The 22,443-nt window shown below is 38.0% G+C and overlaps 1 protein-coding gene across 1 annotated transcript in view; it reads left to right on the forward strand.

Annotated features, from left to right (window-relative positions):
* LOC126279003 (centrosomal protein of 89 kDa-like) overlaps nt 1–20,559 on the forward strand; it is a 98,048-nt gene extending 77,489 nt beyond the window's left edge. Inside the window, exons 8-11 of the mRNA XM_049979331.1 lie at nt 7,689–7,856; nt 15,509–15,740; nt 18,123–18,292; nt 20,359–20,559. Coding sequence (XP_049835288.1) covers nt 7,689–7,856; nt 15,509–15,740; nt 18,123–18,292; nt 20,359–20,485 — 697 coding nt within the window. The 3' untranslated portion in view covers nt 20,486–20,559. The remainder of the gene's footprint in view (nt 1–7,688; nt 7,857–15,508; nt 15,741–18,122; nt 18,293–20,358) is intronic.
* Nucleotides 20,560–22,443: the final 1,884 nt, after the last annotated feature.

Here is a 22,443-nt window from a genome sequence, read left to right on the forward strand (position 1 = left end):
AGCTAAGCAACTGAGGATGATCTCAGGTACATTGCTCATCATGCTAATATAAAGATTTTGTTATTGAACAATATGACAAGTGCTAAATGAATGTGTGTGTGTGTTGCATCACATCTTATACAAATACACTACAGCCAGTATAGTCCACATCTAAATGTTTCTAGTAAGAGGTGATTTCCTGAACCAAGCAAGGTGGCATAATGGCAAAACACTGGAATCACATTCAGTAGGGTGGCAGTCCAATTTTCCATCTGCCCAACCAAGTTTAGGTTTCTGTGGTTCCCCTAAATCACAGCTTCCATGATGGTTCCTCTGGAAAGGACACAGTCCTTTTGCTTACCTATCCTTCCCCAACGTGAGCTTGTGCTCCATCTCTAATGCCCTCAGGATCGTCAATGGGTCATTTACTCTAATCTTTCTTACTTTCTTATATTCATTCCTTACTTCCTTTTCCAGAAGCATGTAGTGCAAATCATAGTACTACATGTTCAGTCCCTATGATTCCAAATATTTTTAACTATCTCTTTTGCACAGTAAATGATTTCAGAAGACAGGGTTTCCAGATTCACAACTTACATAGCAATGTGCAAAAGTGATTATGTCAGGGAATAATGAGAGTGTGCCAGGCAGAGAATTTTCTAAGCTCGAGTCATTATCCCACATGTGAGCTGTAGTCTTACTAGCAGCTCGCGTACTTCGCATTGCAATAGCAGCCGAGGTCATCAGCTGCACAGTGCATTGCCATTAATTACATAAATAGTACGTTTACAAAGTGAGAGATCAAGGAATAGGTTACAGGGTGATTAATTCATACACTTTTCTGACAGATCAAAGTAATTTATTCAAACTGTTGGCTCCTTGAGCCCTTGGTTCTAGAAGTACACTTGCTATACACTATGATACACAGTTATATCCCCAACAAAATCAAATTTTGCATGAATTCCACAACCATGAATAAAGATTGCCAGGGTATCATCTCTTGACAATTTGCACATATGTCTAGTACGAACAAACATAAGTTTATCAATAGAAACGTTAGCAGACATGTCAGTTCTTGTTGTGGCCCACAGTTGATTGGTCATAAATGATCTGTTGGCTGTAACATCTCGAGGTGCGAAATTCTGTAACATCTCGAGGTGCGAAATTCTCCAAACTGGCAGCCAGAGCTCAGAGAACAGAATCTGTTCGAACAATAGCTACAGTAAGCTTGACCCCTCTCTTCCTAAATGTACTGTTTAGATCTAATCAATGGCAACTTGCTGTGTGGCCAGTATTCTTGGCCGCTGTCACAGAGCCGAGTATGCAAGCTGCTAGTAAGGCAACAGTTCACATACAGGGTAACAACTCGGCCTTAGAAAATTTTTCACCTGGCAGTCTCTTATCAGTCGCTGTGGTAATCACATTTGTGAGTTGCTATATAAATCGTGAATCTGGAAAGACAGCAGTCAATCGGCAAGATGCCTCGCCATCGTGTGCATCATGTGTATCGCTGGTGTCTACCATTTACAAAACTGTTCTCGATGTCGAGATTAGTTATAATGTGAATGTGGACACTGCTAAAGTTATCGATGCTCTCCATGTTGCTGCTGTGTTTCATGCTGCCACAAAGTAGCACAAATTAGAGATAAAAGACAGTATCTTAGGGAACACAAAAATTAACAAAAAAGAATTTGACTTATCAGAATGTAAAATCCTATTAAATGAGAAAGATGAGCTGCTCATGTCACTACAGGAAATTAAAAAATCTAATGGTATTTCCACAGTTCTGTTATGCATGACAGAACATAACTTGAAAGTCACAGATGCACCTCGACAGATGCAAGTTAGTATCACATTACTGAAACCGTAACATAAGGAAATCAGGAGTGGATATATACAAAAAAAAATGGAATAAAGCAAGATTTCATATATCTAAACAAATTTTGCTTGGAGCAGCTCGTTGAGTGCTGTGATTCAGTAACTGATGTGAATATTTCCAAGACAAGAATTCTAACAGTGAAGGCTCTGAACAGAAACAATTTATATGCCATCACCCATTTTGAGAGAATCCTAATAAAACTTCGTTTAAATAAATAGGAAGTAATTGTATGTGGTGATTTCAATATCGATTTCATCTTGGATAGTACTCTTCAATGACGCCTAGAGTTACTTATGTCCACCTTTGGTTTGTATCTCATGGCAACACTCCGAACAGGAATAGAACCTAGCACAACCGCAATGATAATTTATAAATGCAGCTATCTCATGAAACAGATGGAAGACCTGTAATAAACCATTTCACAGAACATGATGGTCAAATGGTAACAATAAAGCGTATGTATCAATGAGTGTTAGTTAAAAAGGGAAAAAGCACAGAATTGTAAATGCTCACTTGGTCACACTATTCAGAGAAAATTTACTGAGTGAACAATGGGTAGAAGTTTACCAAAAGTGTAGACAAAATTAGAAATTTAAATATTTTCTGAATGTATTTGTAAAACACTAATAAACCAGTTTCATGTTACAACAGGTAAGCGTAAGTTTGAGTCAAAGCTGAGAGAGGCTAATACAAAATATGTTGTACCAGGAATAGAGAAATAATGAATACTATAAGGAGCACTACAATCTATCTCAAAATACTTCAAAGTATCAACAGAACTGCCCCCCCCCCCCCCCCCCCCCTCCCATGAACCATGGACCTTGCCGTCGGTGAGGAGGCTTGCGTGCCTCAGCGATACAGATGGCCATACCGTAGGTGCAACCACAACGGAGGGGTATCTGTTGAGAGGCCAGACAAACGTGTGGTTCCTGAATTACATTAGGAAATGACACACTTAAAGTAGTTAAGGCTTTTTGCTATTTGGGGAGCAAAATAACTGATGATGGTCGAAGTAGAGAGGATATAAAATGTAGACTGGCAATGGCAAGGAAAGCGTTTCTGAAGAAGAGAAATTTGTTAACATCAAGTATAGATTTAAGTGTCAGGAAGTCATGTATGGAAGTGAAACATGGACGATAAATAGTTTGGACAAGAAGAGAATAGAAGCTTTCGAAATGTGGTGCTACAGAAGAATGCTGAAGATTAGATGGGTAGATCACATAACTAATGAGGAAGTATTGAATAGGATTGGGGAGAAGAGAAGTTTGTGGCACAACTTGACCAGAAGAAGGCATCGGTTGGTAGGACATGTTCTGAGACATCAAGGGATCACCAATTTAGTATTGGAGGGCAAAAATCATAGAGGGAGACCAAGAGATGACTACACTAAGCAGATTCAGAAGGATGTGGGTTGCAGTGGGTACTGGGAGATGAAGAAGCTTGCACAGGATAGAGTAGCATGGAGAGCTGCATCAAACCAGTCTCAGGACTGAAGACCAGGACAACAACAGCACATTTAACTAAATTTTAATGTACAAATAACAGAACAGCAGAGAATAACTACAAAGTACCCAAAATACTTTGGGTCCACAGATCTGCGAGAATATGAAGCATTAAAATACTGAAATAAGAAATGTTGTACAAGTGATAAACAACAACAATATTTGTGCCCCTCTCTTTTTCCAATCTTCTGGCTTTATTTTGAGTGGAGTTCTGTTGGCAACTCTGAAATAAGCACACATCATCTTTCCCACACAATAATCCTTCTTCTATCCCATACTGTGCTAATTTTGATATTTTGTATGTTTTATGTACAAAAAATGCAAGTGATATTTTCTTCATTTATACCTGGTGTACATAGCTTGCCATGGCAAATACTTTGACAAAAAGTCCACTGATACATAACTCATTACAGAAGATCATGTTTACCAGAAATTGTCTTTTAACTTGTTGCCTTATCCTGCATTATTAATTAATTAATTAATTATATCAATAGTCTCCATTTTTGCATGTTTAGTTATCTCTTTGACACCTCTATATCTCCCCAAGTTGCCTATACTCAGCCAACTGTGTTTACCAACAGCTCAACTTTTCACTTTGATGTTTATACTGATATCTGATTCCTAGATTTGCATACAATATTTTTATTATTGCCCGTCATGGGGATAATATGTTTAAGGAATTTAAAATGAGAAATAATCCAGTTGCATACAGTCAAACTAATGATCAACTATGCAAATAATGATCTGAATTGATATAAAGCTGTTCATTCCCAATTTGCAATGAAAGACATACAGACAATTAACTTGGAGTGATAGTTGCACTATATAGTTATCAAACTGCTTAGGCCCTATGAGGCACATTATTCAGAAACAGAAATTCCCAACACATTCAGTAGTTCTTATTTACTTCTGTGTAGTGTTATCTGCCGGCATTCTAAAATATCTGAATTTAATATTCATGAACAACCACTGCCATATTAATTTATTCTACTAGTTTTTCCATTCGTCTGTAAAGAATTCGCGTTAGTATTTTGCAGCTGTGACTTATTAAACTGATAGGTCGGTAATTTTCACATCTGTCAATACCTGCTTTCTTTGGGATCGGAATTATTATATTCTTCTTGAAATCTGAGGGTATTTCACCTGTCTCATACATCTTGCTCACCAGATGGTAGAGTTTTGTCAGGACTGGCTCTCCCAAGGCCGTCAGTAGTTCCAATGGAATGTTGTCTACTCCGGGGGTCTTGTTTCGACTCAGGTCTTTCAGTGCTCTGTCAAACTCTACACGCAGTATCGTACCTCCCATTTCATCTTCATCTACACCCTCTTACAATTCCATAATATTGTCCTCAAGTACATCGCCCTTGTATAGGCCCTCTATATACTCCTTCCACTTTCCTGCTTTCTCTTCTTTGCTTAGAACTGGGTTTCTTGATGTTCATATAAGTGGTTCTCTTATCTCCAAAGGTCTCTTTTATTTTCCTGTAGGCAGTATCTATCTTACCCCTAGTGAGATAAGCCTCTACATCCTTACATTTGTCCTCTAGCCATCCCTGCTTAGCCATTTTGCACTTCCTGTCGATCTTATTTTTGAGACGTCTGTATTCCTTTTTGCCTGCTTCATTTACTGCATTTTTATATTTTCTCCTGTCATCAATTAAGTTCAATATTTCTTCTGTTACCCAAGGAGTTCTACTAGCCCTTGTCTTTTTACCTACCTGATCCTCTGCTGCCTTCACTACTTCATTCATCAAAGCTACCCATTCTTCTACTACTGTATTTCTTTCCCCCATTCCTGTCAATTGCTCCCTTATGCTCTCCCTGAAACTGTGTACAACCTCTGGTTAGTTTATCCATGTCCCATCTCCTTAAATTTCCACCTTTTTGCAGTTTCTTCAGTTTTAATCTACAGGTCATAACCAATAGATTGTGGTCAGAGTCCACATCTGCTCCTGGAAATGTCTTACAATTTAAAACCTGGTTCCTAAATCTGTGTCTTACCATTATATAATCTATCTGATACCTTTTAGTATCTCCAGACTTCTTCCGTGTATACAGCCTTCTTTCATGATTCTTGAACCAAGTGTTACCTATGATTAAGTTGTGCTCTGTGCGAAATTCTACCAGGCGGCTTCCTCTTTCATTTCTTTGCCCCAGTCCATATTCACCTACTACGTTTCCTTCTCTCCCTTTTCCTACTACCGAATTCCAGTCACCCATGACTATTAAATTTTCATCTCCCTTGACTATCTGAATAATTTCTTTTATTTGATCATACATTTCTTCAATTTTTTCGTCATCTTGCACTACTGTAGTAGGTGTGGGCTTCATATCTATCTTGGCCACAACAATGCATTCACTATGCTGTTTGTAGTAGCTTACCCGCATTCCTATTTTCCTATTCATTATTAAACCTACTCCTGCATTACCCCTATTTGATTTTGTGTTTATAACCCTGTAGTCACCTGACCAGAAGTCTTGTGCCTCCTGCCACCGAACTTCACTAACTCCCACTATATCTAACTTTAACCTATCCATTTCCCTTCTTAAATTTTCTAACCTACCTGCCCGATTAAGGGATCTGACATTCCACGCTCCGATCCGTAGAACGTCAGTTTTCTTTCTCCTCATAACGACATCCTCTTGAGTAGTTCCTGCCCGGAGATCCGAGTGTGGGACTATTATACCTCCGGAATATTTTACCCAAGAGGACGCCATCATCATTTAATCATACAGTAAAGCTGCATGCCCTTGGGAAAAATTACAGCCGTCGTTTCCCCTTGCTTTCAGCCGTTAGCAGTACCAGCACAACAAGGCCATTTTGGTTATTGTTACAAGGCCAGATCAGTCAATCATCCAGACTGTTGCCCCTGCAACTACTGAAAAAGCTGCTGCCCCTCTTCAGGAACCACACGTTTGTCTGGCCTCTCAACAGATACCCCTCCGTTGTGGTTGCACCTACGGTACGGCTATCTGTATCACTGAGGCACGCAAGCCTCCCCACCAACGGCAAAGTCCATGGTTCGTGGGGGGAGGTTAAATGTGCTGCAATGAAATAAACATTCCATTTTTATGAATATTTACATTTTTTGTCTAATTTTTCTGTACAGCACTTTACAAGTACATCATAAAAACATTTGATAAGAAATATCCACGGGTGTACTGCCGGTCTATAGTGTCCAACGGGCACAATATTTCGGCGATCAAACATGTCGCCATCATCAGGTGAACTGACGGACTGAGCTCCTGTGGCTATAATCTTAGCAAGGCTTGGGAACCAGCGATTGGGTTAATCAAGAGTAAATCGAGCAAACACATAGTTGTGACGACCACAGCGGACAGAGCCATCACACCGACGTCATCTCAGACGCCGTCGCAATCTGTTCCACCACGCAACCATGGCGCGGGGTGCGGACGGCGGAGGTAGCGCGCCGCTGGCGGAGAGTATTTAAATCGGCCGCCGCCATGACCGAACCCAGTTCCCCCTGAGCAGCCATAGCGTACGGGTCTCCGTGCCGGCGCGTTCACAGGAGCTCAGTCCGTCAGTTCACCTGATGATGGCGACATGTTTGATTGCCGAAATATTGTGCCCTTTGGATACCATAGACCGGCAGTACACCCGTGGATATTTTGATTATCAAATACGCCGGGAGAAACTCAAGAATCACATTTGATAAGAAAGTTCACTAAATGAGGTTGTAGCTTCATAAATGTCTCTAGATTAAACTCGTTTTGGAAATTATTGAATTATTACCCAGCTACTCTGATGGAAAAAGAGAGGAACAATCAAAATAGCAGCAACAATTGGACATAAATTTGAAAATGGAAAAAAATGAAAAAGTCATTGTTGTATATTCACATTTTCAATTTTCCAAAATTGTCATGTAAAATTTTGTTGTACAAATTTTGTAATACAAAGTGATCTGCAATTTTCTTGTTACGTTGTCATACTGTGTGAAGAAATATTTAAAATAAAATTTTACAAAATGTGAAGTCATTGGACTACAACTCATCTTAGAAATCAGTGATAAAAGTACATTATACTATAATTTACTTTCAAGGGGCAACAGTTCGGTAGTGTTGATATAAGATGTGGCAGAGATGCTGTGGAAATAACTTTTTTTTATTTATTATTAATATTTCTCAAAACTTATGTTTCAGTGATTTATAAGCATTGACCTACTAAATTAATCAGTTGAAACTGCTTGCAATCAAATGATATTGTGTCAATTTGTTGAATAAAACCAGTGAAACAGAAATGCGGGAACAGTGAGACCACTGGGCGCAGGTTATGCTTGACACAATTCTGTTTGCATTTTAACACTCAGGTTGTTTGAAGACCTACGTGCGAGGTATGAGACTGACCGCCAGCTTCTTAATTCAAGAGTTCGTGATTTACAGCAACAGATAGGGCATATGGAAGGACAAATCACTCAAGGCCAAGCAGAGAAGGCACGATTGCAGACTCAGGTTACAACAGCAGAGGCCTCCATCAGGTATGTAATGTGTTACTAATCTTAACCTTTCAGTGTAGGTAGTACTTTTCCCATTCTATTTTCCTGCATGTTTCATGCCCTGCAAATCAGTCTAGTGTCACTTTCTTTTACATGTCATATGAAATGGATAGTTTGTGAACAACTTTAGTGTATTTATCTTATGTGCTAATTGATTATAAACTATTATTGTATATTCATGGTAGAAAATAAATTTCAAACAATTCATTGAGTGTGAATTTTAAAATCTTCCCGGCAAATTGACTGTTCAAACAAATTTCGGGCTTGGTTGAATGATGACTGGCTGCAAGCCCGAAATTTGTTTGAACATTTCATTGAGTAATGATAAATGCATATAACACACAAAAACAGGACCCATAGGACCCATTTGTTTTAAATGATTACATCTTTTGCTAAACAACTGTGGAACATGCACTACATATGCTTTGACTTAGTATTTACATTAGTATTAAGTGAATGTCCTTTAAAAATAACAATAACTAGAATGAAAAATACTCCTATCATAGCGCAAAAAGGTGAATATGTCATGCGCAGAGTTAGGGATGTAAAAGAAGGGAACTAGCTTCATGACTTATCTGGCAGCTTCATTTTGACACATTCATATTTTTTTTACTTGTCAGTATTTATAACTATGTCCTGTAATATAATGCATTGTGTCAAGCAAAATAACACTATACATAATGTCATCCCCCAAGGGAACAAAACCACCCCCAGAAATTGTATTCTCCAGAAAAATTTTTATCTACTGCATGTTCAGTCATTGATATTATATACTGTTTACTAAGGCTGGTGAAATTTCTGGATTTTGTGCACAGGATCAAATGACTGTAGCCTATAAATTACAAGACACAGCTGTGCCAACATCTTGCAGCTAAAAGAGCTTGTGTATATTCCTCCCATGTCCACCTTTCAACTTTCCTTCCTTTGCATGGTACAGCTTGCCATCTGAGCTCTTGATATGTGCACAGCCACTTCTCTTTTCTCCAAAGATCTCTGGTTTCTCTGTAGGTAGTATCTGTTTTTCCCCTAGTTGTGGGTACTTCTACATCCTTGTATTTTTCCTCTAACCATTCATGCTTATCAAATTTACATTTTCTGTCTATCTCATTTTTAGACTCAGTGACATACACCTCCCCTACTGCAGCAGTAGTCTTTCCATTTAGTCTCGTGGGAGATTATGTTGTTTCATAATGATCTATTTTGGTTAAGATGCTATCTTAGAGAAATTGTGTCACTGCAGGCATTTCTTCATTATCTGATGGTGATGAGATAGTTATCTTTTGTTTTCAGGACACAATATTGGTTGGGTGCATTATATAGGTTGTATTTAATGTTGTTAGTATGCCATATTCTGGATTGTAACTTTACCCTGAATACATGGATGAGTTCTTAATATAAATACCACCATCCACATTCTTTATTTGTATTAATGAAAACACACATATTTTATTACTATAGAAAAATTTACTGATGAATCTCTGGCATTTGCTTGATGATGTTGTCATTTTCCTGGAGCAAAGGCAAACATAATCTGGTAACATCATTCCAAAGTAAAGAGAAATATTATAATCTGAAAGATAGGGAAGGAAGGTATAGACATAAATAGGTAAATAAACCAGTGGAAAATCCTATTTCATATTCTTACAGATGGGTAATTGTAGATATACATATTTATAAAAAGATACTATGGCACCTGTACTCCCTTTTGTTTGCTCAATTTGCTGCATTTTTATATTTTCTGCTCTCATCAGTTAAATTCTATATTTCATGTATTATCCAAAGAATTCTACACCACCTTGTCTTTTTGCCTATTTTATCCTCTACGGCCTTCACTACTTCATCTCTCAGTGATATTCATTTTTATCTTATTGTATTCCTTTCCCCTTTTTCAGTCAATCTTTACGCAATGCTATCTTTGAGACTTGCAAAATGTGTAATGATTTGACTGGGAATACTAGGTGCAGTCTGAAAAAGTTATTAGTGTTTCTGTGCAAATAAGAGAGTGGTCTGAAAAGTTCTCGGAATCACCATGAGAGGTCAGCAGTAGCGCAACGAGTTGTACATGTGATATTCATTGGACTGTTGCCTGTAAATGCATGCTACATCAGTGCTCTTGGAAGAGAGCTGTGGCGGTGACATGGCTCTGTTGAACCCGCATAGTGATTTGCGAAGATGGGGAAAAAATTGAGATTCAAGCAGTGATTCAGTACTTCCTAAAGAAAGGTATGAAAGCAAAGGACATTCATGCCGATTTCTGAAATACACTGGGCACTCTGTTCCTTCATATTCAACTATTGCCAAGTGAGCAAATGAATTTAAATTTGATTGAGAGAGCTTAGATGATGATCCGCGCAGTGGTCGACCAAGACATGACTACTCCAGAAATCATTGCAAAAGTGCACAAACCGGTCATGGAAGATTGCTGATTGAAGGTGCGAAAAATTGCTTACGCTTGGCAGATGTCATCTGAAAGGGTATATCACATTTTAACTGAAGAATTAGAAATGGAAAAAATTATCTGCAAGATGGGTGCCACGACTCTTGAAGCACACCTGCACATGTGTGCCGCCACCATGGCAAAATTACATCTCTTACATCTCTTCCCCAAAGTGAAAATTTTTCTTGGTGGGTGAAGATCCACTTCAAACAAAGAAATGATAGTCGGAGTTGACAACTATTTTGCAGGCCTGAAGGAAGCTCATTTTTGAGATGGGATCAAGGCACTGGAACATCGATGGACCAAGTGCATTCATCTACAAAGAGACTACATTGAAAATTTAAAAAAAACATTCAGTGTTGTAAGTACATTTTTTTTATTCTGTTCCGAGAACTGTTTGCCATTTTGTCAGTAAAGTAACTGATGCTGGCCAAAATAGAGAATTTTGCAAAAACAGACATAGTGTCTTATGGGATAACAGCAATCAGTGATTTTCTAATATTACTTAAAATCCCTCTTGATTGCAAATTTTTATTTATTTATTTATTCTCTCTCTCTCTCTCTCTCTCTCTCTCTCTCTCTCTCTCTCTCTCTCTTTTTCATATGACCGGTTTCGGTTCATTCAGGACCATCTTCAGATCTGATATTTCAGTTACAGGAGTAACCCGTCCAAATCCAGCAACTTTCACATGCTGCAAAACCGGTCGTACGAACCTAAAAAAATAAAAAAAAAATAATTTCAATCAAGACGGATTTTAAGTAACATTACAAAATAGGGAAGATATAATTGACTGCAAGCTTTCATTGGAGGACCTTAAACTCCTGCCAAGCCTAAAAACAGTATTTTGTGCACTCTACAAGTATTCTGCTGCCTGAGTAGCTGCTTAATCTGTGTAATGCAGCACTGACCTATCAAGGTGAATCGTATAATTCTCCACCCCATAATGTAGGTAGGTCCAGAAATCAACAAAGACCGTCACGGAATTGATGGACCCTCCACTTGATTCCAAACTGAAGCACATTGATCATTCTGGATATGATACTGCAAATTGTAAGTTCAGCTTGCACAAGAGTGAGGTTAGCAATCTTAACCACTTCCACTAGCCGTAAATGTGAACTGAGAACAGCATCAGAAACCAAGCAACAGGCATTATTAGTGCTGACATGAGCCACATCTTGAAGGTGACTGCACCCTCCATCACTGTCAGCAAAGCCTCCTCCATGATAACTAGCAAACTGCACCCCCTCTGTGCCTGTTTGGATCATGCTGTACGTATTATTACTAGTATTAGTAGTATACTTTTCTTTATCCATGAATCTTTTGTATAAGGGTATTGCCATTGATTCTAGAATGAATCTTTCGCTCTATAGTGGCGTGTGTGCTATTGTGAAACTTCTTGAAAAATTTAAATTTGTGACAGACACGGATCTGAGGTCAGAATTATGCATGCCTTCATGTGAAATGCTCTTACCAACAGACCTATCTAGACAATAGACGATCAGAAATGAGATCTGTATACTCACCTTAAACTCGCAAATTGGGGTCCTGTGACATTGTCTGAGAGCTCGCTGTCACCGTACATTCAAAGACTCTACTTCCAAATCTCTGCGACTGCTCATTAAACTGAAAACACATCACCTGAGTCAATTGGTGGGTCTGAGTGGACTATACCGGTTTAGAAAAGAGAGTGAGTACACAAGCCCACATGTATGACCAAGGAACCAAGGACTCGCAACATTGCTGCTACAGTTGCAATCACTGGGCTTGTTGGTTGTTATACACCAATACAGTGACTGTTCAGATAGCAGTGAATGTTGTTCTGTTTATAAGCGCACATGCGCGAGCATGCACGCATGCCCGTACGCCCCCCCCCCCCCCCTGACACACACACACACACACACACACACACACACACACACACTTGTAGTGCCTCAAGATTTTCTGCATAAATTCCAGAACCACTCGTCCTTCTACTGTCCCAAACACACGATATTTTAAAAATAAGTGTGAGAGAACGTACATACTGTGCAACACAAATCTGTGTGTGCAGGCTGGAAAGCAGTCATAAGCAGTAACGGTCGAACGGCATAGACAAGTGTTTGCCGCTCATGCCAAGGAAGTCGTATTGGAAGAGCAAGAAGTAATCATGTAGTATTCCTTGCTGTTTTAGTGGCTGTGATTGTTGTTAAAGAAAAATGAACAATTGATTAAAGACATTTTATTGTACTTCATGTGCTGGACTCGCTAGAAGTAAGACACGTTCATAATTATGTGGTTGCAAAAACTACGCTAAAAAATGTATTTGATCGAATCTAATGCTAGACAAATTCGTTGACTTGCAAACATTCAAATATTTATGTGAGAAGTGGTGAATTTGTTCTTTGTGGAAGTTAAAATATACCAAGGCTAAACTAAAAGTATTCTGCGAGTATCCACTTATTTCAAGAGTAGAGAGACAGAGAGTGAGTCTGATAAATTCCTCTATTCACCATAATTCTTCGGAGAAGGTGGTTTTGGAGATCGATGTAGCCAGCTACCAGAGAAGAAGATCAGCTGTGCATATCAAGTAAGTCAACTGACGTGAGAGAGGTGTGGATTTTGCTTGCAATCCAAAGTCACAACACTTCTTACCTTTACACAGCGTTAGAACATGAGGTGTCTCAGGAGTAATGGTCAGTATTCAAGGATATGACAGAACTATCATTCAAAGCAAAAATTTCTAGTTTGCATGCCTTAAAAGCTATGAGCTCATCTTCATTTTTGTAGTGTGAAGCAGGTTTCTTCTAGTGCAAGCTCTTTGCTTTCCTTATTTTGAAGGATGTAGCATGGACCAAAACAAGACAAAAATGTGCTCTAGAATGCATACCTTAAAAGCCATGAGCACTTATTCAGTGGAAGAGATGTGTTTCACTGTGGCAAAGATGAAGATGTGTTAACAGCTCTAAGATAGGCACATTAGAGCCGATGTTTTTCTTGTTTTGGTCCATACTACAACCTGCATTTTAGAGCCCATGTTTACTAGACATTTTTGCTACAAATGATCATTGCTGTCATACCCCCCCCCCTCCCCTTCCCCCTCCCCTCCCCTTCCCCCTCCCCTCCCCTCCCCTCCCCTCCTATTATTAACCATTTCTCCTGAGACACCCTACATGTGTATGTACATGTCTATGTATGTATACACAACTGTACACATGTGTATGTATATATATTTTTGTATGAATGAGTACATACAAAACTGTTTTGAATACCGCTGTACATTTATTTTAATATTTAATCTCTCTTCAGAAAATATGTAACAATCCTGTTGACGTACGTACACTTTCAATATATTACCGAGTCTGTGATGAAAGTACAGGAAAGCAAGGGACAAGGATGAAGTGTATTCTTGGAATGGAGAGTAATTGTTAAAATAAATTGACAGAAGGCTTCAAAAATTTATAGAAATAAATGACAAACTTTTTAATATATATATAAAGATTCCAAGACTTACCAAGCGGGAAAGCGCCGGCAGACAGGCACATGAACAAAACACACAAACACACACACAGAATTACGAGCTTTCGCAACTGGCAGTTGCTTCGTCAGGAAAGAGGGAAGGAGAGGGAAAAATGAAAGGATGTGGGTTTTAAGGGAGAGGGTAAGGAGTCATTCCAATCCCGGGAGCGGAAAGACTTCCCTTAGGGGAAAAAAAGGACAGGTGTACACTCGCACACACTCTACCCTACACCTGTCCTTTTTTTCCCCTAAGGGAAGTCTTTCCGCTCCCGGGATTGGAATGACTCCTTACCCTCTCCCTTAAAACCCACATCCTTTCATTTTTCCGTCTCCTTCCCTCTTTCCTGACGAAGCAACTGCCAGTTGCGAAAGCTCGTAATTCTGTGTGTGTGTTTGTGTGTTTTGTTCATGTGCCTGTCTGCCGACGCTTTCCCGCTTGGTAAGTCTTGGAATCTTTGTTTTTAATATATTTTTCCCATGGGGAAGTTTCTTTCTATTTTATTTTTATATATATATATATATATATATATATATATATATATATATATATATTGTAGTTGTGTAGATAAAGAAAAATGTATGCACTAAGTGTTGGCGAGAGGAAATGTAAAAGTTGAGGAGATGTACAAGCTTGTGGAGCCAGTGTCTTTTTTTGGCAGAAAGGTTGAATGGAAAGGAAGAGGGATGAAGGAGAGAGCCTGCTGAGGTTTAAGTAATGGGGACAGTTACGGGAAAGTCATCTAGAAACAAGGTCAGGGGAGACTTACTGGATGGGATGAGAAGGAAGACAGAAACAAAGTATCTTGTTCCAGAGCTTGCTCTTGTGATCTTGGTGCCTGTTTCACCATATGTGCCATCTGGATTTTCTCTGTAACCCCCCAGTTTTTCATAACTCCACAGGTGGGAAGTGGCTTTACAACATATTCTTGGTTCTCATCATCCACGTGGCCTCAATTTACATTAATTTCTTCAGTCTCAGCATTTCTTTTCAGTGGCTATTCCCATCTTCATTCCATTTTAGTTTTATGCCTTTTATTTTCTGTCCTGTCTGTCTTGCAATCGTATACACTGCAACACTTACTTTTCATCTTACACCTCCACAGTCTCACAAACGACAGCTTCATTAGAGACCATTTCATCCTGGCAATCTGTCATTTTGGTGTCACTGCTACTTTTGCACTCAGCTTCCATACTAAGTTACAAGTAGCCTCACCCCAGCATGCTTCAGTTAAAGAGAATGAGTCAACAAGTAGGAAGCGACCACAACACCACCCTTCTCAGGCTTTTCATACTCATGGAATTACAGCAGGAAGTCAATAAGCTAGTATAACAGAGACTTAACAGCAATGCCTCGATTTCTGGTATATGCAACTCTCAACATTAAACTTGTACTTGCTCTGTTTGTGATCTGTACTAGACATAACTCTCAATCCACCACAACATATTCAATTCTACCAATACCCTCTCCTACAAAATTGCATGTTCATTTGTACACTTGGCTTCATACACATCTAGCAGATGTTTACAGTTAAAATATTAAACTTGTTCGCAGTGTATCAAAAATGCATTTATAAAAATGGGACTGTTTTTCATTTTAGTTCTCTTCACTCATTAAAGAGGCATTAACAAGATTGCCATTTGTTTTTCACTGGGTGTGATGTATTGAAATTAAGGAAGAACATCAATTGTTACATTTGTCAGGGAAAAAGAAACCCAGTTAGCAGAAGCACAAGCTGAGTTGGTCACTGCCCAAGCAGCACGGGATGCAGCCAAGCGGCAGCTTAATAAGGCCATGAAGTTTGCTGAGGAATTGGTTGCAGAGCAAGAGTCACTGATGCGGCAGCTGCAGCGCAAGCAACAGGAGACTCGCTCAATGGCTGAAATTGGTTCCACCATTGTCAGCCGTATGGGGTCACTTAAAGATAAGCTTGAGGTATGTGTGAATTTATTGATGCTAAAATAAGAGTTTGAATTTCAGCAGTATTTATTTTCTGGTCAAACATGATGAGCAATATTTCAAATTAAACTAGGATTAGAGTTCTCCATTTAGACAAATATACCAATAGCTGGAATGGTAGTTTCTCACTTCAAAAACTTTCCTGTCAGTCCATGTTTACTTGTCAGTTGGCTTTCTCAAAAATGTGTACATAATGCATTTTAATTGCTTCTTATTTTACATTTGATGAACATTTTCCCTAGAATTTCATATCAGCACTTGTATTTCAAATTCATTTCTTGATATTGCTATGAAATTTCTACTGTGGTTCAACCATTTGTCAGCCACTTGACTTTATTTTCATTATTACTGTTACTATTATTTTTCTTAAAAGAATCATTTTTTGTTGCTCTAGCAAAAATGCTGCTAAACAAAAGAAGTTTTATTTTTGGTTCATTGTTATCTCTTCATCTAATCCAGTATTTTTTTAATATTTTTTTATTTTTTTCATCTGTACCAAGATACTGATGTCTCAAGGGTAGAGAGAGAGAGAGGGAGGGGAGGGGGGTCCAGAAAAACCTTCATTGATAGTTAATGTCTTTGGAACAAAATGACGTATTATTGCAATTTTATGTGGTAGTATAGTCCATTGTTTTCCAGCAGTTGACAGTGCAACAATGAATTAAGTAAGATTGTCATTTGAGAAACACAAGACCATGTTGAAGTGGTACTGAAAGTACAAAAACATAATGGAGGTACAATGGCAGTGGCATAATGTGTACAAAACTCAGCCACGAATACATACAGCAATTTATCATATTTGGGACAAATTTGAAGTCAACAGTACTGTTCAGGCTGACCAAAAAAAACATCAACAAGCCAGCTTCCAAAGCTGCTTTGTTGCAACATTTCACTAGATCATCTCAAAAATCTGTGAAGCAGGGTGCACAAAAAGCGGGGTAAGCCAATCAAGTATACAACAAATTCTGAAGGCTGCAAAGTGCAAAGTCTAAATTCCAAGATAACTCACTTTGAACAAGGACAAACTTTGAACAAGGACAACCAGGATCAAAGTGTGGAGTACAAAGAGTGGTTTGAAGGCCTGCTTTGTGAGGATGAACAATTTTGCAGGGGGAGCTGACAAGGCACAATTCAAACTGAACAGTACTGTAAATTGCCACAACTGCATGTACTGTGCTCCTTAAAATCCTCACATTCATGTGAACAAACAAGTTAATCTACCAGATGTTAATGGGTGTGGTCTCTCATCACCCAGTTTGATTGGCCCTTTCTTCTTTGAAGGTACCATAACTGGTGAAGTGTATTGTCATATGCTGCAAACATTGATTTTACCTGCCATCTGAAATGTGTTTGGAAATAAAAGATTTTACCAACAACAAGATGGTGCTCTGGCTCACTTCCACAGATATGTCAGAGCATACTTGGATGAAATCTACCTGGACAGTGGAGCTGTTGAGTACTCGCCACTATCTCCAGACCCCACACCTCTTGACTTCCACCTAAGGGGGGATGTTGAAAAATGAAGTTTATCAACAGAAGCCAGCTACACTGAATGAGCTACAAGAAACCATGAAGGCATCCTGTTGTGGCTATCATACTTGTAACACTGACACAACTGTAATTCGGTCAACAATTCAACAGCATCAACGGTGTTTAGCTTCTAATGGGAGTCGCTTTGAACACATAAAATATCTTTCTCCCCATGCAAGAATTGTAATGGTATGTCATTTTGTCCCATTAATATTGACTATCAAAGAGTGTCTACATTTTTGTGGACCCCTCTGTATTTTATTATCAAATGGAACAGCTAATCAACAAATACTGAATCATAATTTTTAATAAGAATAATATATTTTTACTTTTAGTTTCTTATTGCATGAAAATAAATTAAAATTTGATATAGAAATTCAAAATGCCTTATTAAAAAGATGTGTAAAATTTTTGTATATAAGGACCCGCCAGGATACCTGGGCACGTTAGCGTACTGCTTCCAGTATTTGGGGAGGCATGCCAGACCCTGATCAGCTAAATGAGAAAATATCTCAAACCCCAACAGTTCCATTTTAAACCTCATATTTATGAGTGATAAATAACAAGATGGAATCCTCAAAACATATTTATTGTAGTGAAAGAATTTTCAGATTTAACATGCCCATTTCTCTTACCATTTTAAATCATTTGCTAGTGTCTGAGAAGGCAATCATCAGTAGCTTGATCTTTTATCCAGATTTGATGTGACAAGAGAATATAGCATATTTTATTTGGGGATGCCATTGTCAAAAATTTAGTAATCAGGTACACCATTTAGTACAATGAACTAAAAATTGTAAACCTTGTTTATTAAAAATGTATTTGCAGTCAGTCCAAAAAGGAGCATGGCAGGAACTTGACCACGTTGAACAACGTATAAGGCAGCAGCAAGAAGGAGTTACACAAATGAAGCAAGATTATCAGCGTGAGTTACTGAGATTACGTACATTGCTGCAACAAAAGGAAACTATCATCAGCCAGCTGCAGTTTGAAAAAAGGTGAGAGATTTAGTAGTTCTTTTTGTGTAGTTAACAGTAGACATGTATAAAATAAAATTTTTAGTGGCTTTTGACTAGTGATAATAACAGTAATATTTGATTCATTGATTTGAATGTGTGGTGTCTTTACTTTCTGACATTTCTGGAAGAACAGACATCACATGGTATCTGTAGCTGTGATACATATTGTGCAAATTGGAGGTGGAAGGTGGAGATAGGAAAGGAAAAAGAAGGAACTAATGATATTCGCTGCATCAAAACTTTCTGGGGAATGAGTGGCCACCCTGGTGGCTCAGTGGTTAAGGCAACTGCCTAATTCGCAGGAGATCCTGGACTCGAGTCCCAGTCCAGCACCCATTTCTCTCATCACTGCTGATTCTGCATAAAGTCCCAACACAGCTGATATCACCATTTCCTGTCCTTTTCTTTCCTTCCTCCCCCATGGTGGTATCTGTTCTTTCAGATTTTCCAATCGAACAGGCACCACATGTTCATGCAACTGATATGCCTCAATATGCTATGAATCAACAACCATCTGTGTAAATGCACGTTAAGACCGACCTCCAGTTGAATCTGAAATTAATGAGCATGGAGGACTTGGACAGGGACTATGGGTAAGTAGTGGTGCTTGGTGAGAATGTGAGTCAGCTGAGGAGCATACTGAGATAGTCTGCGCATTTGAAATTAGCACTGTCTCCTGGTGGTGTAGTGGTTAATGCAGCTGCCTATTAAGCAGGAGAGTTCCTTTCCTTTCCTTTCCGCCCCCCTCCACCTTCAAGTTACATAATAACAAGCTACTTTTTGTTTACAGTCTTTTCAGGAGAACTTTGTGAGATTTCCATACATTCACATTCCTCAAATTTTTTGGTGACAAATTGTGTCGCATTAGTCTACTTTGCTTATTTTCATTTGCTTATACGGTATTATATTTTGGGGTAACTTTTCCCATTCTAAAAGGATATTTTTGGCTCAGAAATGGGCAGTTCGGGCAATAAGTGGTGTAAGTTCATGAATCTCTTGTTGATGCCTGTTCATCAGTCTGGGCATTTTGACATCGGCCTCTCTCTATATATATTTTCCTTACTGTCATTTCTTGTTAACAATATTAGGTTATTCCCAAGATTAAGCAGATTTCACTCAGTTAATGCTCAGCAGAAATAAAACCTACATTTCGATCGGACTTCCTTAACTCTTGTGCAGAAAGGTGTGCAGTATACTGCTGCATCCATTTGCAATAAGCTACCACTTGAATTCAAAAATCTTAGAAGTAATCTGTACACTTTCAAATCAAAACTGAAGAGTTTCGTCATGGATCACTCCTTCTATTCTGTTGAGGAGTTCCTTGAAAAATTAAGCTGATTCTTGTATTGTTGATTGTGTTACTAAAACTTATGGATTGACTTTTTTCAGGTTCAGAAACATTTTATTTTTATCTGTTATTACTTTTATGTTGTAATTTCATTTACTGACATGTTCCATGACCTTGGAGATTTGCTCCTTAATTTGGTCCTACGGAACTTTAAATAAATAAAAATAAATAAATAAGATATACTAAATGAAGTAATATGTGTATGACAGTTTACAACAGTCTCCCTAAATTTGACTTCAGTTTTTCTTGCAAAATGATTTGTGTGGGTTGTGAATATTAATTGCAAATAGAAAATCAGGAGTTTAGAACAAGAAATTTCAGTAAATATTCAGTCTTTTTTTTTTAAAAAAAAAATCAGAAATTTGGAAACAGCAAATTCGACATCATTCAAATTTCATAGCAGCAATGAAATGCTGTACCTATGATGATGATAAGAAGAAGAAGAAGAAGAAAAGAAACGGACTTGAAAGTAAGAAATAAAACCTTTAGATTAACAAGACAAGATGCAGCAAAACTTGAATTAATAAATTTCAGGAAACTTCTCATGCATAATACTGCTGTTTTCTGTATTGAACCTACAATTCTTTTTTTCTCTCACAGCTCATACTTTTTAGGCACTTTTAAATGAACAAAAAGCTGTGGAGAATAAAATGTAGTTATTATTTCTGTTAAGGAAAATTTTTGTTTTACTTTGCAGCAAAGCAGAAGAAAGCCTGGAACTGATATGGCAGAAAGGAAACACGGACAACTCCCCAAAAGATTCCTTGAAACATGTCAATTTCCTTCCTGATACAGATGATGCTTTTCATAATAGTAACAGTTAGCTGTTGTAGCTCTCATAATTATGCTTTGTTTGTATCATAATATAGTCATAATAAAACTGTCACTTTCGCTTTTACATCCTAGTCATTTTAAGATTTGTGATATTTGAGTGAGCAGTTAAGCACAATGCATTTTATTGTGAAACTCTTATACCAAAGAAAATAAGGTTTATTTTAAATCATTTGTTTACAAATTTGAATATTTCAAGCTCTATGTACATCAGTATGATTAACTGAATTGTTTAGAAAAGTTTAACTCTGTTGCTTTCTTTCTCAAACTGTAGATTTTTTTTAAGCTGATAGCTGATCTTACAAAGAGTGTTAATACTTTAAATATGATGTATGTTTACTACAAGTAAGATTAATTACTTAGGGATTGTTTATGTTAAGTACTTCCTCAGTTTTTCAATAAGCAGTGCATTCCTTCCCTTTTCTTCTCATGTACTTCCATTCTGATTTTCCTTTTGAAGTCTCCCACACCACCACCATAAATTACCAAATGAATGTTGGTAAAAAGTTCCTGAAACAGTAGAATGTTTGTCTATCCAGCATATCACAATTCTTGCATGTTGACAGAAAATACATCATAGTCAGAGAAGCTGCAGAAGATTGATGGAAACAGGCTGTGGGATGTGTAGGTTGGACCAGTTAATAATAAGAAACATTCTCTGAGTGTGGTGTTGAAAGCATCTATTCAGGAGGAGACTGAGAAAAAACAAATAAGAACTGCAGAAGAGCTGAAGAATCTATAGACCAACAAAGAAGAAACTAGAATGAAGACTTTCATGACAGTAGTATGTTGCTGCTGGTAAACCTTTTGAGGTATGAGGTCATGGTCCACAAAACTCTGCTATTTCTAAAATTTTGCGCAGAACTGTGCTGAACATTTTCAAATGTGTTACATCACACTGAGTCTGCAAGACTCAACAGAGGAGCAACACCTCTGTTAGGAACAGAAGAGTTTCGTGGACCATGATCTTATACCCCAAAAGGTTTGCCAGCAGCAAAGAATAAACTGGCTAAAACAGATAATGCACAGATAGTAAAAATGCAAATGATAAGTGGCAGTTATTCAGAGGGTTTGCAATAGATCCCAGATGTGTCATGTTGATCATACCTGTGCTCCACATGCTAATAGCAGCAAGGAGAAAAACTAAAAGAACTTATTCACCTTAGTGGGGATTGAATCCACAGGAAAAAGCAATTCAAACCTGGTATATTAATTGTAAACAGCAGCATTTTCACTGCTGTGTAGTCCAGAATGCAAATGATTTTCCAAATATGTTATGTATTTATTTATAAACATCTTCAGATACATAAGCAACTAATATTAAGTGTAAAATGAAACAACTGAAAATTCAGGATGGTGTATGATATTTTATGTGGGGTTTAGTTCTCTTCTCAGTTTTTCAGGGAGGATGTTTTCTCTTTGTGGCAACAAGTAAATTTGCACAAGACTAGGAAACAGGCTCAAAACAGATATTATGTTCACCATATTCATGTACACAGTTTTGTGTTCATTAAAACTAGTCCATTAGGAATCTTGAGAAATGATTTTTTAACTAGGGAGGAAGAACCCATTATTTTAACAAAGGTAGCACTCGTACAATAAACAATACATCAGAGACCCAGCTCAAAGTGTCTGAGACACATCATTTGTCAGTTACATCCAAATTTCATTAGGAATGTCTCAAACACATGACTGTCTTCCATAGAGTGAGGACTTGGTTCTTTGAAATGTTTGTGGCACATTACTTTACATCTTCTACCTTACCTTTGTGTTCTTTGAGGCCAACCTTACTAAACTTGGTTTCAATGTGAAACCTACATACAGGCTGTGGTTAAACATTCTTTTCCATATGTTTCTTGAGGGTATTAGTCTTGTAAGAGAGCCTCGCTGAAGTTTTCAAAAGTAGAAGAGAGATTGCAGCAAAATGAACCTCAGTGTGTTAGCTGTGTAG

The sequence above is a fragment of the Schistocerca gregaria genome, chromosome 6, assembly GCF_023897955.1.
Source record: "Schistocerca gregaria isolate iqSchGreg1 chromosome 6, iqSchGreg1.2, whole genome shotgun sequence".
Taxonomy (NCBI): Eukaryota; Metazoa; Arthropoda; class Insecta; order Orthoptera; family Acrididae; genus Schistocerca; species Schistocerca gregaria.